This window comes from Manacus candei, unplaced genomic scaffold (genome assembly GCF_025592945.1).
Source record: "Manacus candei isolate 608988 ecotype Guabito, Panama unplaced genomic scaffold, ASM2559294v1 h1tg000008l, whole genome shotgun sequence".
NCBI classification, from domain to species: Eukaryota; Metazoa; Chordata; class Aves; order Passeriformes; family Pipridae; genus Manacus; species Manacus candei.
This window is the reverse complement of record NW_026138056.1, coordinates 11,008,660-11,027,240: the sequence shown is the minus strand read 5'-3', so window position 1 is coordinate 11,027,240 and position 18,581 is coordinate 11,008,660. Positions and strand designations below refer to the sequence as shown.

Here is an 18,581-nt window from a genome sequence, read left to right as displayed (position 1 = left end):
AAAGGATTCTGTGATTCTAAAACAGATCAAACCACTGACTGCTCATTTGAACAGGTTTGAACTACGTGCGTGTTTGGGCCATGGACTAAACTAAATCAAAATAAAGCTGTATATAATAATATAAGGGCCTTGCACTACCTTTTGCAACTACTGATCCCTTTGTGTGGTACCATGTTACCTGTGAAGGTCTACACAGCCTACCACATCCGTGATTTCTTTTGGAAATCCTTGGAAAAGCTTTTGAAAATCATGAATTCTAGTAGGAGTATATTATCTATATATTGAAATCTCCAGGGCTTCAGTTCTGTGGCTTTGATGGCAAAGTTGATCTTTGACAAAAGCTTTTATTTTTAGTTTTACTTTTTTGTTTGTTTGTTTTACTTTCTCATCCCTGTGCACTCTGAAACTTGAGCATGAATGTTACCTTCATCTCTGGAAGTTCTTGATACATGTGGAAAGCCTTTCTCCCCATTTCCAGCTAGTTAGTCTAGTGGGCTTGAACCTGCAAACACATATGACCAGTGGCAGCCATAAGCGTGAAATTAGCTCCTCTGCAAGCAATGGGTCTGTTGTTTGATCATTAAGTGATATATCTGAGCTAGATTTGTGGCTGGTTCAGAGGTCCCTGCTAGGGGGTTAAGGGCTGGATCCACCATGCATCGCTGGATGCTGGTGTTAGATAAGAGTGCAAAAGGCTTTCAAGGTGTTAAACTAACCATGGGATAGGTAAGCATGCGTGGTGTACAGAAACATATGAAAGTTCTCTTGATTTCCAAAAAAAGGGTTTCATAATTGTTTAGCTGTTTCTTGACTCTAAAATCAGTGCTGAAACAGCCAGATGTGGCAGTTGCACAGCTAGCTTTACAACCCAGCATGTAGAAATGCTTGGTTAGAGACAGGGCTTCTCAGGAATCTCTACCTGCTTTGAGAGAGCCTCCACTGTGATCTGCTGAAACCCTCAGGCAAGGTAGCTGTCCTGGGTCTTCACTGCACATTTGAAATTGATGGGATAAAGTCTTGTCCTCGCAGTCAGTCATGTATGTCTGCCAGGTGGCTGTGATCACTGACTGCAGCAAGTGAAAAATCAGCAGGCAAGAGCAAATGAACGCGAAAACTCTAATAACAGTGAACAACGTGGCATGCAACAGGCTTTGCCAGGTATTTTCAGTATTTCCTTTCATCTGCCCTGAAAGCCTGACAAATCATGGCTTGGCAACAGAGACTGATCTATATATGACTTTTGCTGCATCTGTAGGTGTCTGTGTACAGTCCTGGCTGTGGGGTAAGGAAACAAAATTAGTATTTTAAGTGCCCAAACTAAAGTAGTTTTCTTTTTGTCCCTACCCCCACCTCCCAGCACCAGAGCTGTGCTGGCAGCTACTCCCTGGATCAATGCATTAGCTGCTCCTAGGTTGCCTTCACACTGTCTCCCAAGAAAAAGATTAAGAAATGTTAAGGCCTGTTAATTAACACGGTCTAAAAGATCAGCGTAGAAGGAGAGACTAAAGTATGCATTGATGCCTTTGGAGTCATTCAAAATAGAGTTGTTGAGCGTTAGATTTAGCTGAACCATGTTGCCATAAAAACTTCATTCTGCTAACTGTAATTATAGTGCACCAGCTAATTCTTTCTGACACTATTTTTTTAACTCTCTAATCCAATTTCTACAACATAATGTTTCACGAGGCATTTTTGAATCTTAGTTGAGGCGAAGACTTGTCTCTGTGTGACTGTTCTTCCTGGCTCCTCTGTTTCATCTCCAGCAGGACAGGCTTACTTTGCTTCAGGGTACCTCCGATCCCTGCTAAGACTATGCCTGGATAAGTGCATGGCATTTGTATTTGGGGCCACTGTAATCTGAAACATTTCCTTAACAAATGGAATTTTTTTACTGTTTAATTAGTCAAGTAATGGTTGGCTGAATCTAAGTCTCTTTCTTACTAACAAACCAATTTATACTTTGTTCAAAGGTGGCGTGTTGGTCATGAGGAATGTAGCTCTAGATGGGGCAGTTTTGATGCCAGATGACTCTCACTGTCAGTAACAAGCTACATTGCTCTCACTGTGGTAGGAAACTTCCAGGCAACATTACCTCAAATACAGGACTGAAGCGTGCCAGGTGTGAGTTTATGCTTCTCCTTCCTCGTGGTATAGAGCTTTTTCTCTCTACCTTGTGAATTTGAAGGCCTAATTCATGTGCCTGAGCACATGCATCTGCGTTATATGTCTCCTTCTGCTGCAGTGGTACCAGTTCCCCTTCAGTTTGGTGTCCCACCTCCCACATCCTACAGCATTGCTCATGACACCACAGAGCATTTCAGATGGTGCTGGCTGTTTGTGTGCAGGCTCTTTAGCTCAGCTCTCAGAAGACCAAATAGTGAAGCTTTCCTGGCAATGTGAATTCTCTTGGGTTTTATTTGCCTTCTGTTCTTTCCAATATTGAGGAGCAGGGCAGGAATTCTATTGTCATCTTTTTGTCTAGACAGAGCTGGGCGCAGTGTCTGAAGCCTGGTGCAGGAGTGGTTTCTATGCTTCTCCAACTCAAAAAACAAAGCTATAAGATTTTTTGCCAATGAATTTCACGCTGTTTTGGCAGCCTGTGTCTCAGCAGGCTTTAGTCTGTCTGACTAAGCAGATTCAAAATAATCTGAAAAATAATATTTTTTTTCTTACCATGTGATATGCAATTACACTTACATGTAAGCCAGTAAAATAGAGTGGACTTCAGGCAAAAAAGCTTTTAGCTTTTAGCTTTTAGCTTTTAGCTATTAGCAAATTAGGTATAGTGGTGCAAGTGGACTAATGGGCACAGCAGTGGAGAAGATAACACTGAGTAGCCTGAGAGTAGGGGGTCTGTGCCCCTGGAATCCCCTACTGGTAAATTCAAGGGGTCTTTCACCTCCCACCCTACTCCAGCCTTTTCTAAAACTTCAAGCCATAAGCAAAAGCTGAGATTTAAAGCTGCAAAGCAAAGTCAATAGTTAATGGGTAAGAGAAAGAGGATCAAAAATTTCAGTCAGAGTATCTTTGGAACTGCTGGCTGCTAGATGTAATAAGGTATAGTCCATATATACTAGCTTGTAAATAAATATGGAAAAAAAGAACAATTTACAAACATATTGGGTGTTTAACATTGTTCTAGGAATGTAATAGTCTGAAGTCTGCTAAGTGGGCAGAGGGACAAGGAAAGGAAAGTAGTTTTTGGACTTTCTTCCTGACTCATCTCCAATCTTTATTATCAGTTTACACATGAATTCTCATGTGACCTCTTAGTAAAATGTAATATCTCTTTTGCACCATTCACCAACATGAAAATGGACAGAAGCTCTTCTACTCTGTATAAATATTTTACATATTTGCATAAACCTGCCTGTTAGATGCTGTTTGCTCTAGAGAAAGAGGATGACCACAGTCAATGTGAGCTCACCATCAGTTTTAGCATCTTTTTTTTCTTCAGGCTAAATCCTTCAAGACAGCCAGTCTTTATTATAATGTATTTTTGCCTCTAGCCTGTAACTGAGCCACCAAGGATGATGTCTAACAGCAATACTATTTAAGGACAGTTAATGGTAGCAGTGATGTTACACAACACTTGTATTTCCTTCTGCTCCTTTTCATTTATATCTGAAAATAAGAGTTGTTCTTACAGACTTCACTGTGATTGAAAAAAAGCTGCTATGTTCCCCGAGCTTCTGTTTGTATTTCTTGTGTAAATACACATGTGGATTTGCACAACTTTGGTTCTTCACATAGATTAAATTGTAGGCGGCTCTCAGATATTTTCCAAATTTTGAAGGCTTTTCCAGGGTCCTTACTGCTATTTTCTAGAGCCCTCTGGTGGGGGATGATTAGAAAAATATGAAGTGTCAACTTACTGGTAGGGAAAACACTATAAATTGAAGAGGGACAGTTTTTGCCATCACGATAACATCACAAGACAGCCTTCGTTATTTTTGAATCACAAAGAACACTCATAGCAATAACAGGATATATACTAGAATGAGGTCAATCACTAATTTCAAAGAGTTAATTTATAGAGAAATTATACAAGAGTGGGCAAAGATCCTGTTCCTCGCTATTTCAGAATACTAAAGATCTCAGGATGTGCATTTGCTCTTTCTCAGAATCAGAAAAAGAAAAACCCAGAACATTTATACCAAAGGAAGAAATAACTTTTCTGTTTCCTCGAAAGGATTAAGTCTAGCCCATAGAAAGCAGAAAACTGGTACAACAATGGTTTTTTGGATTGCATGATCCAAGTCAGTTGGCACTGAGAAGAGAGATTACTTCTTTGATCAAGGTGGAAATATTTTATTTAAAGTAAAAAGTTGATTTCTTCTGAAGCTTCTCATTAAGACTCTTTTGGAAGCCTCAGTATATTTTGTCTTCCACTTTCGGGCCAAGTCTTCAGGCTGCTAAGGGTGGTGAGGGGAACTGGCAAACGCTGAAGGCAGAAGCAGACACCCTGCAACGTGAGGCCTCACTTTTATGTTAAAGTCCAAACAGCCAAAACCTTTTGTTAAAGGCTCACAAGAATCAGTTTGGCACCACATAACTGTTGTAGTCTTCCTGCAATCTCAAGAATCAGACCATTTAGAAGCAAAAGGAGAAGAAGATACAAAACTAAATTCTAACTACAGTGAAAAATACTTGTAGTGCTTCAACTCACTTTTGCCTTTGAGATGGAAATCCATCACAAAGTTTAGCTTATTCTGAAAGTGCATTTCATTTTCTAGGGGTTTATGCTCAAATAATGCCTGCATAGGACAATTTTTCCAAACCAGATTGCTTCATGCTGGATTCCTTGGTAATTGCTCTGTTTTCTAGTGGAGTTCTTGAAGATAAAATTTGTAAAATACTCACCATCTCTGTAAGGCAGGACATTTTTACCAGATTCCCTGAGGGTGTATAATGTAACCTTATATTGAAAGTTGATGATCATCTTGCATTGCTCCCTAGCTTCTTTAAACAACTTTCACTCCCTATGTACAGACACCCAGCTGCAGAATCTGCCTGTGCATGCTGAGGTTTGTCTGTATCTTCTGTCACATCTAACCACCTAGAGTTCAAAGTACACAGGATACCCTTAGTCTTTGTGTTTCAAATTTACCCGTGTATTTTAAGCACAGCTGGTGCCTGACTGGGCTTCAACTGTTCGCACAACAATGCACATTTCCGTCCAACTATGCAAAAGAAAGCAGATAAGGATGGTTCTACTCCACAGACTGAAGCAGTTCTAACTTGACACACCAACTTCCCAAGTGTTTTTGGACGCAGCTCCGCATATGTCTCCCTGTGATGCAGGATTTCATTGAGTAATTGAAGTACATCTGTTCCAGTAGGCTTGGGCAGTAAAATATCAGAGAGCCTAGGACATCGAGGTGAAACCATTAGCAGTCTTATTTTTCTTGCAGGATGGGACAGCTCCCTTGTGGATCGCCTCACAGATGGGTCACAGTGAAGTGGTGCGAGTCATGCTGCTCCGCGGTGCTGAGCGAGATGCTGCGAGGGATGTGAGTAGCACTTCTTCCTGCACTCTGTCTGCAGCTTAATGCCTCCTAGCTTTTCCAGGGACTATAAGTCAGACTGTCTGAAGGCCTGGTGTCCCTGTCCCCAGAGTCCTCCATGTTTGCCAGGTTGAAAAGTCCCACCGTGGGTTTCCTTTTTCCTGCTGTGTCTGGGACAGCTTCCTGGAGGTACCTTCTGGAACAGGGGAATGGAAATGTCCACATAGATGAGAGACAAAGGCGATGGATATATGGTGTCACTGGTTCATTTTCCCCCGAAGTTTTCACGTGCCAGAGGAACAATCCTCCAGATGCCCTAAAACCAGCAGCACATGCTGTGGAGGTGCCTCCTCAAAGATGATGAACAGAGGAGATCCTCCTCTCTGAGGCACAGGCAGGAGCTGGTGTTTCCCTCCAGCCAAGAAGAATGCAGGTAAAGCATCTGCAACAGCAGAACTGACCTCCTCTCTCTTTTAAAGGATGGTACAACTGCTTTACTGAAGGCTGCCATTAAAGGATACAACAATGTGATAGAAGAGTTGCTGAAATTCTCTCCCACACTTGGCCTCCTTAAGGTTAGTAGTTAAACACACAGATTTGTAGACAAAATCTCAAGAAGGCAAAGAGTCTGATGAAAGACCTGGAATTTATGACTGTGCTAATGGAAGACCACAGGAGCTTGAACCCAAAAAAAGTCAAGAGAAAAATGAAATGATCTTATTTAACTTTTAATGCCACACATAAAAGAATATTTTCAAACAAATCTGGGAATTTAAGTTTTGGAATGAGGAAGCACATCATGTCATAGAAGGAATTCTCCTGCTTTTTGTCACCTGATTTTATTTCTACTGTAAATTAATTGCTCTTGACAGTGCAATTTTTAGCATTATACTCAGCCCTCTTTTGCATTTAGTCAGCAAAATAGTGTCCTAAGAAATACGTTGCAAGCAGATTCTCTACTTGATTTTGTTTTTCTCTGAATTCATAAAGTGACTTGAAAAATAACGGATATTTGGAAGCTGCTTTTTAATGGCTGACCTAATTTTATGTGTCTATGTCACATACTTTGATAGCCTCTATGCATGCAACAGATTGGCAACTTTGGTGTACTTGATAATGTAGATGTTAATTACAAGTATGAAATAGCTTCCTCACTTACTTGAACTGTCAGTTTGCAACCACAAAGAAAAGGCTAGCCATAAAAAACCCCACCATTCAGCTGTCTGACAGTGAGGCCATTAATCATCAAAAAAAGAAGATAAAATGCACAGATGGTTTCCATTACTGCTTGCGCTTCTGTTTCACTTGCTAATGACTGATTTTGCCAGGCAGAAGCAAGTGCTATGTTCATTTCACCTCTAATCTATTGACAAGGGTAATTTTTAAAAGGAAATATTGCTGTGGTAAAGTGAACTTGACTCTCATTTTTATTAAAGCATTTAAAATCACCTCCTTCATAGCCCCCTTAGCTACCAGCACCCCATCTAAACCAGACACTAGGTCTTTGATGGCCTAATCTCTTCTGTGTTACTTCTCTCTCATTCATAGGTTTGTTCTTTACAAACATTTGTGTTTTAATGCCTTTTACTTTCTTCCCATGTCTGGTACAAACACCTCCATTGGTATTTCTAGAATGGGACCTCTGCTCTCCACGCAGCTGTCCTGAGCGGCAACGTGAGGACAGTGGCACTGCTCCTTGAGGCAGGAGCAGACCCATGCCTGAGGAACAAGGTATGTCCTGGCAGACCATCCCAGGGGAGGAGCAAGTGGGGATCACTGAGCAGTGGAGCCGTGTGTGCCTTGGAGGTGTGGGCAGCCCATGTTTCCGTGTTGCTCTGTGGTTGCCTGTTGATCCTGTCCTGAAGCACCACCATTTAGTCCATTTATTTCTGTATACAAGTACCTATAAGGGTGATAGGCAGTGCCACTGGTGATGCTGGGTCTTGAGAATTTACATCAATCTGAGAATAAACCAAAGCACTCACTCACTCACTAGAGCACCACAGATAAAATTAACTATAACTAGTCATGTGCTAGCTAGGTTGCATTTTAGGGAAACAGTAATCTGTTACTGTTTTGATAAGATGTAAGTTATATTTGTATCTCCATAATGATGTATAAGGAGGATATTTCTGCAGAAAGAAAAATGTGTATCTAGGTACCTTTGATGAGAAAACTTGGTTAGAATTCAGACCATTGCTAATACAAAAAAAACCCCTCCAAAATTACATGCATCTTTCCCATATCTTACTGTAAAGCTGTTAGTTTATTTAATTAGTCTTGCATTCTTTTTATAATGGCAACATATCTGTACAATACTTGTCTTGATTTTATTCTGTAAAGTGTTTTAACTTTAACTTTACATCTTTGATAATTTCAATGAAAATGTTTTCTTTCCTCTGACGTGTTTCTGAACTGTTTGCTGATAGCGTTTGATATATAGCTGGGTTTGTTAAGCTGTGAATGGATGGTCTAGTGTTAACTTCTGGTTTATGACTAAGTGAATGAAAGCTTATAATACAAATAATCAGGCACATACCTTCTAAATATTTTGTGCATTTAATATATCTGTGGCTGTTAATTTCTGTATTATTCCACTTGATGGCAGCAGAGTTAACAGCATTCACACAGTCGTCTTCATTAGTATGCACTTTGGTTTGATACTATAATCTAAACGATGTGCAAGATTTTTCTGCTACTGATAGTGATTTGCAGCAGGAGGGTGTTTAGTATAAAAAAGTCCGTGGCTGTAACCTCTCCTACTGACTTTTAATTTTTTTTTAAATAACATTCAATTTGGCACAACAGAGTATATCTGCAGGACAGAATTACTGATTTTCAGAAGTAGCTTCATTATAAATGCTTTATCTTACCAAAATTGTATTCAATAAATTAAGAAGAAAACCCATCCAAACTCATATTCTATTACCAATCTTACAGCATAGCACCACTATTCCATAGCCATTAAAGTCTTCCCTCAGATTTTTATGGACTTTAGTACATAAAGACCTGCCTCATCTCCCCCAAAAAATCAGCAGCTATGCTCTCTGTTATTTTTGTGGCAGAAGCATAGGGAGGCCAAGGGATACCATTTAGCCTGGATAGTCAGCACAAAATAAGCTGATCACTCAAATTCTATGCTGGGATTATTTTTAAGACTTAAGTGAGACTTGCACATGAAAGACAAGGTACCTTCAAAAGTGGAGGAGACAACACTGGAAAACATCACATCATTATTATGCCCAGTTCCATCTTCTTTAGAGTTTAATGCTTTTAAACCACATTTGGGAAATACTCTTTCTCAAAGGTTTTTTTTTTGTTCCAGGCAAATGAACTGCCAGCAGAACTAACAAAAAATGAACGCATCCTCCGACTCCTCCGTGCAAAGGAAAAGCAAAGGAAAAGCTAATGCAGCCCTGTAGCAAATGCAGTTTGACAGAGATGTGCCCTGACCACAGCAGCATGATAGTAAACCCAGGCTACCCAAGAAGGGCTTGTTGGAACAGTTTGCAGAACTGATTAGCCTCTCCAGTACATGCTCCCTGAATGCACGATGCCCTTGCTATAGGGTTACCATGGGCTGAGGCCTCTGCCCGGCATCACTAGACGCAGGACTATGACAAGAGCAGGGGCGGGCCAGGAGCTGCGTTTGCACCGCAGCCCTGCCTGTACTCCAGGATCCCACCACTCCCAGCACCAACGTTTGCTCCTCCACGCCTCCAAGCGTACACATCCTCACACAGGCGAGCATTCCTGCTGTTTCAGACACGCATCCCCATGGCCACATACCTGTAACAGGTGCCTGGGGGTGCATGTGTGGGCTGGGAGCACTCGGCCCTTGTGCCAGAAGGATGCCCAGACCTTGCAGCTCTTTGGATTCAGACAGTCCTGGCATGGCCCCATGGTGCTGCTGCCCTCCCTTTGCTGACAGTGCTAGCTCAGATCATTCCTCTCTACCTCCAAGTGCCACGTGAGGCTAGAGGTGAGATCCTGCCTGCAATATCACAACAGGAAAAGTCCTCCTGCCAGCCCAGGGGTTTGGTAACATTTTTGCTACTACATGAAACTCCATAAAAATGATCAAGAGCATTACAAATGATGCCAAAAGCTATCAACCAAACAAAAAGCAAGGAAATGTCCTCTCAGTTGTAGCATCTTGATCTGTCAGTCTGTCCAGCAACAGAAACACAGTGGAGCAGTTGATTTTGCAATGACTATGCAGCACTGTGGGGATCCATCCCCAACCTTATAGTCTACATATGTGCATTTTTCTGGGTAGGGGAGGACCAGTTATTGAGCAAACCAACAAGGACATAAATCCACTGGCACAAGTACATCAGAAATTTAGCTGTCGGGCACAACAAACAGTACAGACACTATACAGGTGGTATACATATGTTCTGCAACCACAGTTATGTGACACTATGGTTTAGTACCCACAGCTACTATGCAACACACTTGTTCCACAGGTCTGTGACAGGAGCTAAGGGAGACGTGCACAGTATACAGGTATTTCAGCAGCTGGTGAGGGTAACACGTAGTCATACTGAACGGGCCCACTAATTAATGCAGGCATGGAAAATGGACTCTCAGCAGCAGTTTTGGCCTTTGTTGTGGTTAAGACACTTAGACATGCTACTAGTGCCTGTGTGGGGAAGGCAGTGCAAATTGCAGGTGGTTTGTAAAGAGCTGTGTTTTAACCATGTTACTGTAAGACAGCCCATTAAAATCCAGTCATTTTTGCCATATAAACAGTATATACCAGGTCCTGTTGGCCACAAAAACATTAGAGATTAATTTACAGTGAGTTGAGGTAAAAAGTTAATTCAGTACGTAAACACAGGCACTTCACCTGCCTTCAAAGACTGTCAGGAAATGAAATGTTACTTGCTTAAAAAATGTCTGCCTAGGATTCAGCTGAACTGTTGCACTTTTGCTTTAGTGAGTTAAAAGGAAATCTTTTAGTGAGCTAGCACAAATGAATGTAATTTGTGTAGTGAAAATTAGCCATATATATTAACAAATCATAAAGCTATTCTATCTGTAAATTAGGTAAGAAGTCAATGCTCTGGTGAAGAGAACAGAAGTGGATGTACCTTTGCTTGCATGCTGGAATTGCTATTCAATTTCTATTCAGCATTAAAGAGGAAAGCTCTTAAGTTTTCCAACAATGTAATAGGATACCAGAAAAGTCTATTTGTTTAGGTAATTTATGCTGCTTTTAAATTAAAATAATGTTCTGCCTAAGAGAAACTTGCAGATGAACTGGTACAGAATCAAAGAATTATGCAAGATGCTTAGAGGATGGCTATATCCAGAGTTAAGTTCTGCAAAGACTAAAAAATACTGAGCATGCAGAAATCTCAAGAGCTTTATTGAGAACTTAAGTTGCACAACATTAGATGGGACTGCAGTCTGACTTCTTTAACAAACAGCACTGGAGAGGACAGGTTTATTTAGAGCCTGGCTGAATATGAACGTATTGTTTTGAAGAAAACTAGAAGAACTCTAGGGCAGCGTGGTCTCAATATTGAAATTTCTCCCTGAATTTTCTTCAGATCAACAATTGGGAACAACCACACACTCAAGAAGAAAAGCTCTTTCGTATTGGTAAAGGAGGTGAATAATCATTAGAAGGTCTTCAGTAGCCATGCAGTAAATACTCTGAATATCAGATGAGCTGTAGTGATCAAGCAGTCTTTCTAAACAATGTGGAAGCATCCACTGTTGGTGAGGGTCTCCAAATTTTTCCTGATAGCAGAGCATAGGAAAGAGAACAAGGCAAGCCAACAGTGGTCCTGCAACTGCTGAAGTAAGCAAGCTGAGAAAACAATATGCAGGTGTCGAGTATCTGCTGGTGGCCAGGTTTATTTTCTTTGGATAGTCATCTCACCCCAAAGGGGGTAGCTACTCAGCAAAGCGCTTCCTCAGCTGTGCTTGTCCATGGGAACATGCACATCTGCTCCTCACCATTTAGAGTAGGAATTTCCAAGTCCTGTGTCCAGCTGCCTCCGTGAAAGGTCACCACAGCCAGGGCTCTTAAGAGACATGTGAAGAACACCTGGGGTGCTGTGTCCCGTACAGAGCATCTGCTGACCTTCTTCCAAGAGAATGCAGCTACCTGGTCCTCTTTTTCTTATTTTTTTTTTTTTTTGAGACAGTGATATTGGGCTATAGCTGGCTTTTGTTATTTCTAAATAAAATTTGAAATGTAGGGCTAGTACAGGTTGAAGGGAGAGGCTTGTTGCTCCCTCATTGCTCTTCTTAGTGTTGGCTGACAGAGCACACAGGTTGGGGTGAGGGGGAGCTGCACGGTGGAGAACTGCCTGTCAAGTCTTTCTCTGCCCCGCTCAGGCTGAAGTTCAATCTAGTTTCATCAAAGACACTATTCAACCAAAACAGGACTTTTAGTGGAAACCTTCCTGTTGGGAGCATTTGTTTCATCTCGGAGCCTTTGGAGAGAGAGGTGGTTTTAGTTTTGGGTTCCCTGTAACCAAAAGGTGCTTATTCTGCCTGTAGATGGGCTTGAAAGTTGCAATACTGTTTATCACCATGCAATTAACCTTTTCACAAAGAAACCTTAATAATTCTTAGTATTTATGTAGCTGTTGTTATCTTTAAAGTGCTCAGTAAATACCACTGTGGTCTCTTTGTTGTTCTAAAACAGAAACCTGCTTTCCTGTGGTGGCTGAAGTGATTCACTAATATTGACAGTATTCCTTTGCATAGTCGTGGTGCCTTTTGTGTAAGGCTTTCAAAGTGCTCTGTGGACACTCTTACCTTTGTAAGTTCCTAAATGCACTGTGGAGGAAAGCAAGGAAATTGATGATTTCATTCACATGCCAGTGAAATGAGGCAGCTCTTCATCATGTCAATAGATAAGAGTAAATTTAGACTAGAAATTAAGGGGCACCAAATTTATTTCATAGATGGCAGGATGAATCCTGGTACAATACAATGTTGTGAAATAGAACTGGGAAAGGTTAAGAGGCCAAACTGTTTTTTGAGTTAGGTTTGGGGTTTTTTTTTTTGCCAGAAAGTGCCATATATATACCCATCTTATACCCCAAAAGAATCAGCTCCACTAGCATACTGCTATCAGGCTTGCTTCTCTGCGTATTCAGATCCAGGGGCCTAGCCTGTTGTTCTATTCATATGGGATTTAGGCAGGTGCTACCATCTTGGTGGCTTCCCATCAGCTGCAAATGAGTAGAAAGAATGTGCAACCAAACAACAGGCTACACCAGTGAGTCAAGGAAAAGCATATAGCATCTTTCTTTTATTTCACTAGTGTCAAGCCATTGTAGGATGGGGAAGAGCACAAGGAAAAGCTCATGGGGTATAGGGAGAAGTGGCATACCATGAGTGACACGGTAGTGGTGTAGCCTCACATGCCTCAAATGCATGGAGTTCTTCATTTAGATGATCACTGCAGTGCAGTGTGCAGGAACATCTATTTAGTAATGATACAAAAGGCAATGTTGTACCTCTTGACCACATGCTCTTCTTCTGGAGTGAAACCATCTCACTATTGATCCACCCACCTTTGTTTAGTTTAGAAGAGCTGAGAGGATTAGAGCACAAGATCAAATAGCTGCAGGTCATATTTAATGCACTTTAACAACGATGATTATCTGCCTCAGAGTCAGAGCTAATTGCAAGAATAATTCACACTTCTTTATTCAGCCAGTCTCGGTGACTATTGGAAAAGCCATAAGCTAACCAAATCTAGTGTCTCAGAAATTTCAGAATTGTTGTACAGAAAATGGGGTAGCACAAACCCCAGTCCATTTGTACTTAATTTGATATGAACACTGAATGGACATAAAATACAGCTCTTGCCTGGAACCCTTGAGTCATCGGTGTTAAAATGTTAATGTTTGCTGCGAGCCTAACCAAAGATAATACACAAGGCTCCTTTTTCCAGCAACAGAATATTGTACTGCACACCCAGGACTGAATGGAGTTGTGCCTTCTCACAGCAGCTCTGCTTTTGGCCCTTGGGAATGTCATGATTTTTCATACTTTTCTGAATTCCACAGTTTGTTTTGACCTGACCTTTTATGAATTTGATAAAACATATAAAAATGTATGTAACTCCATATAAGACTAATATTCTGCAACAGGAATGTTGCTTTGCATACCATCATTTCAATAAAAATATACTATTTGGATTATCTTGTTCTGCATATTTAACATTTCTTTCTTCTGTATTCTACTCTTTCTCCTTGTACAATACCAGAATTAGTTTCCTATTTGTGCAAAGACCACTTTGCTATATTTCACTTGATTGATTAGGCTTTTATTGTTTTCCAGGTTCTCGCAGATGAGATGGCATTCATGGGAAAGAAATAAAAAACAAAACAAAAAAACAAAACAGGTGCCCTGGCTTGAGAAACAGGAAAACTTAATTTAGCATGACATAAGAAGGTTTGCTTCAAAGATCCAGATGTCACTGACAAACTCCCCATGACATTAATATCCATTAGGTCAGATCAGTCTGAAGGGAAGATTATAAAAAGCAACATAGGAATCAAAGGAATAAGACTGTACTTTTAGTCAACTGTGTCTTGGTGGTTCTGTTATTATTCCTAAATGTAAAACTGGCCCTTACACTGATCTGATGTACCTCAGTTAAAAAAAAAAAAAAGTCAACACCCTGTTGACATGCTTATTATGGTGTGCAATGGATTATGCGCTTTATAAAAGGGGCAGAGTTCACACTGAAAACCATATTTTTCATCTTGTGTTTGACATCCCAGGCTTTTTGCCTTATTCTTACAATTTTCTATTGAGTTGAGCTACATTTTAAGTCATTATCAAAAATTCCTACAGCCTCAACTCAGTAAAGCATCTTCATCTATTCAGAGAATATCAAAGAAAAGTGCTGTGACTTGTTCATGGCCTAAATCACTACAAAGGATGACTTCTGGGAGTGGGAAGCTCCTTAATTTTGCACATGAAAGCATATCAAAACAATATCAAGAGGCTGAAACTAGACAAATTCAAACTTCAAGCTGTGGATTTTCAGGAGTGAGGATAATTATTTAAGAAACAAATTGTTGAGATGATTCCTTCATAATTTGAGTTTAAAAAAAAACCCAAACAAATCCTTTTCATTCTGAAAGACGTAAGATGTGTTTCACCTGAAACATTTTGTGTTTGATGCAGGAACTACTGAGTGAAATTATATGATATGCTGGAACTAACGTTATGTGATCATAATAGTCCTCTTGATCTTAAAATATATGAATCAATATACTTTTTGCTTCATCTCCTCAGTGACTTAGAGAGATGCTAGCTCTCATGAGATCAATAACAAGACCATATGCCTAGCAACTCTGGCTGTAGCTGCACAGCAAAATGAAATCTGAGACACATACCTAAGTTGTCTCTAAATAATCCATTTCGCTCTCACAATGTTGACAAGGCATTTTAGCTGGACTAATGTTTTAATGTCCTACTTTTAATGTCAAGTCAGTTGGTTCAGAACTGGCACAAGTGCTGCGTAGTGCTGCACCTTGCCAGGGAGCAGGGATCAGCAGAGCCATCTGGGGTGTGCTGGTGGAGAACACAGCTAAATCAGGAAAGAACAAGGGATGCAACTTTTTTCCATGGAGCTGTTTCACTGGCTTGGTTGCACAGATGAAGCATGACACTAACCTTCAATGCAGATCTGAAACAGTCTGCAATTTCATATATAGTCCACAAGTGTGTTCTTGTGGGGTATATACATGTGCACCTATGCATACATGCTTTGTATCCAGCAAATGGATATAGGTTCCTATAACCCCCTCGGAACAGTGATACTAGAACCTCGTGATTTGCTTGCCTGGACTATATTGTGTGAAGAAGAGGCAGAAGAATTATTCCACTTCCTGAAAACTCCAAGAACAGTTTCTGCATGTGCTGCCTTGGCCATGTTGCTGCATCGGACCCTATGCACTGGGACAAGGTGTTGTAAAACTGACAAAATGTCTTCAAGTCTAATCATAATCAGGCTTTTCCTCAGATGAATTGTAGCTAATAAAGCCATGTCCTTTTCCTCCTGCCAAGTCAGATTTTGGTAGTGCCCTTATGGACTCCTCTGTGACAGTTCAGCCCTTATTCTCCACTTCGATAGCAAATCCTTAGTTCCTCACCACGTGGCAGCATGATGCCATAGGGGCTCAGTAAATTGATAATACAAATCATACACAGCTGTTAGTAGGTCAAACTTTGAATTTATCAGCCTACCCACAGTACATACTGCACATATTTGCTCACAGCAACAAGTGCAGAGTGTCTCCAGACTGCTGTAATCATAAGCTGTGTTTCTACAGTGTTTTCCTTCAACAGCTCAGTGGCTGACACCTGGTTTTGGAGACTTTGAGCTACATGTTGTGCAATTGGCACCCCTTTACAGAAGAGGAATTGCACTGCCAAGAACATCCAGCAAGTTTATAGCAAAACCAGAACAAACATTGAATCGATTGAATCAAGTCCCCAGCTTTTGCTACAAGGCAATAAATAACTTTACCTGATCGTAATAAAAATGAAAAAAGTTTCAATTACTCCAGTGATAAATGCAGAAAGGATGTGATCCTAAAGAGTGACTATAGGACTTTTTAAGGTTAGATAGGGACACACTGGCATGGGGTTGATAGAGCAAAATATGCTAGGGCACATAGGAAGAGGAAAAGACTTGATTAAGCATCACCTGACATACTATTTGTATGTTTAATTGGGTAGTGGCAGCATCAGGCTCTGATTTGATCCCACATGGTGAATCCAAGAGCATCTAACCAAAGAATAGATACCTTGAGTCATGTATAATAAAAAGCCAAGCAGGTCTCCACAGGTGAGGAAGGCGGACAAATGAGGGCTGATGAAAAGAATGTGATTCACATACAACACCAAATGGGAAACACCAGATTTGTTTAGTACTAGCATTATTCTGGTTTAGCTGGAAGAACAGTCTTGGAACAAGCTACAGTGGTTTCATCTGGGTCTATGTAAAAACGGAGGTGTGAGAAACTGGATGAAACTTCTCACTCACCTGTTGCAGCTTGCAAGATTGCAAGACATCCAAGGAGAATATTGTGCTTTCCCACATGCAAGGTGTTCCTTATTATAGCTCCAAATTCTTGCAAGTGCCTCTGGGTGCTATTGCAATAGAAATAATAAAGACTCATAAAAAATTACGGGGAATAAGCAGCGATGGACATTTTAATGGATTTTGCTGCAAAGTAATCACGTACTGTGTTTCCATTGGCTTACACGAGTAATTCTTCAGACAGATTGCCACCTGGGAATTGCAAGGTCATTACTATTAGGTGTTTCAGTTTCTCCTGGAAGCGTTTACACAAGTTTCATTTCTGTATTGAGTAAAGGGATGGATACACAGTAAAGCCTCCACCTCTGAAGGCAACGCTCAGGGCTTCCAGTCAAAGACACAGAACAGAGCAAAGCTGGCAGTTATTTTATATGAGCTTCCTGGCAGGCAACTTTACACTGTTCAGGGTACCCAGTGAGGGAAAGGACCAATTTAACCTTAATGGCCAATTAAAGGACTTGTTCAATGAATTAGTATTGGCCTCTTCTTCCAGGCAGGAAAACTTAGTTTTGTACGTGCTGCTGAGAAGCAGAATAAGTATTCCCCATTAACCTTCCAAGTGGACAGTGCCTAGCAGCTATGCATAATCCTGGGTTTAAAAGGGAACCTTGTAAAACATAACTTGATAAATGTCCTTCTAAAAGAGCAGCCAGGCCTGGGAATGGTCTCTTTTGGGCCATGTGTATCACAGACAAGGCAATGAGCTGCTGGCAGCATTGACCTGGGTTAACTCTTCAGGGCTGCTTTTTCCCTGCCCAAGATGAACGAGATACCCTTAAGATGACACAGCCAGCTTTGCCATCGATAACACTCATGCAACTATACTTAAATTCCCACAAGCTGCTAGAGACAGCTCTGCATCCTCATCCCCCAAATATGGCACAGAGCCGCCACCAAGACCGATAGCTGCAACAGGACTGAGGGCATATCCTGCTCTGGTCACCCGGCTGCCAGGGTACAGAGGCTACATGAAAACAGATACATGTTTGAGTTTCTGCATCTGCCATTACACAAGATTTCAGTGTTTGTTAATTAGTCTTCAAACCTATACCACTTAACTTCAGCTTATGAGTGCAAAAAGGCAGAACTCTGAGAAATTGCACCAGAATGAGTGAATTTAGACAGCCATATAGAGATATCCATACGAGAGTTAAAGAAATATTAAAATACTATCTCTTTTCTCTGTTTATGCTGTAGGTGGTAGACAAGTGTGATGTTATGGACTTAATTATTTTACAGTGGAAATTGTCATTGCAATAGCTTCCCTTTTGCTTGTTTTTCATTATAAATTGGTTCTCTCTCACCTATGATTCTTAAATCACTTATTCACTATGCAATGCATTCAGAAAGAAAATGCCATTTCTGTTCAGTCAGTTTTGCTATCCTTCACCTTTTTCACAAGCACTGAAGCAAGGCTTTTGCATTTTTTTAACCTGTAGCTATGTAAGCTATGCTAACTGCATCCTCTGCCTATGTGGAGTGCCTAGAAAATGTAGCAACTTGTTCCCCTGCTTCTAGGATCACACTGTGTAGTCCTGAATAAATTTTTTTTAATTACATGAAAATTAAAATTCAATGTAACTTAAACTACTCTAGCTTTGTTTCAAAGCAATTTGCCAAATACCAAATCCTTCACCTGGGATCAAATAATTACACAGAAAAGTACAAGATGGACAGCAGCTAGAAGGAAAATAGTTTGGCAGAAAAGAGTGGGGTGGTTGGGCTGGGTGAGATGCTGAACGTGAGTCAGCAGGCTGCATCATCAGCAAGGAGGCAGCCAGTAGGTCAAGGGTTGGGCTTATTCCTCTTTCTTTGAGACTGGAGTACTGCGCCCTAGTTTGGGCTTCCCAGAACAAAACAAAAAAAAAGACCCTGACATGCTGGAGCAAATCCACTTTACTGCCATCACAACAGCTAGGACTGCTGGAGTACATGAGCTTTGTTTGCTCATCCCTAACCAGAAAGCTGGCTGTGGGGAC

The 18,581-nt window shown here is 40.8% G+C and overlaps 1 protein-coding gene across 1 annotated transcript in view; it reads left to right on the top strand.

Moving 5' to 3' along the window:
- ANKRD29 (ankyrin repeat domain 29) overlaps positions 1-13,649 on the top strand; it is a 33,372-nt gene extending 19,723 nt beyond the window's left edge. Inside the window, exons 7-10 of the mRNA XM_051775551.1 lie at positions 5,415-5,513; positions 5,987-6,082; positions 7,140-7,238; positions 8,833-13,649. Of these exons, the coding sequence (XP_051631511.1) occupies positions 5,415-5,513; positions 5,987-6,082; positions 7,140-7,238; positions 8,833-8,916 (378 nt within the window). The 3' untranslated portion in view covers positions 8,917-13,649. The remainder of the gene's footprint in view (positions 1-5,414; positions 5,514-5,986; positions 6,083-7,139; positions 7,239-8,832) is intronic.
- The last annotated feature ends 4,932 nt before the right edge of the window (positions 13,650-18,581 follow it).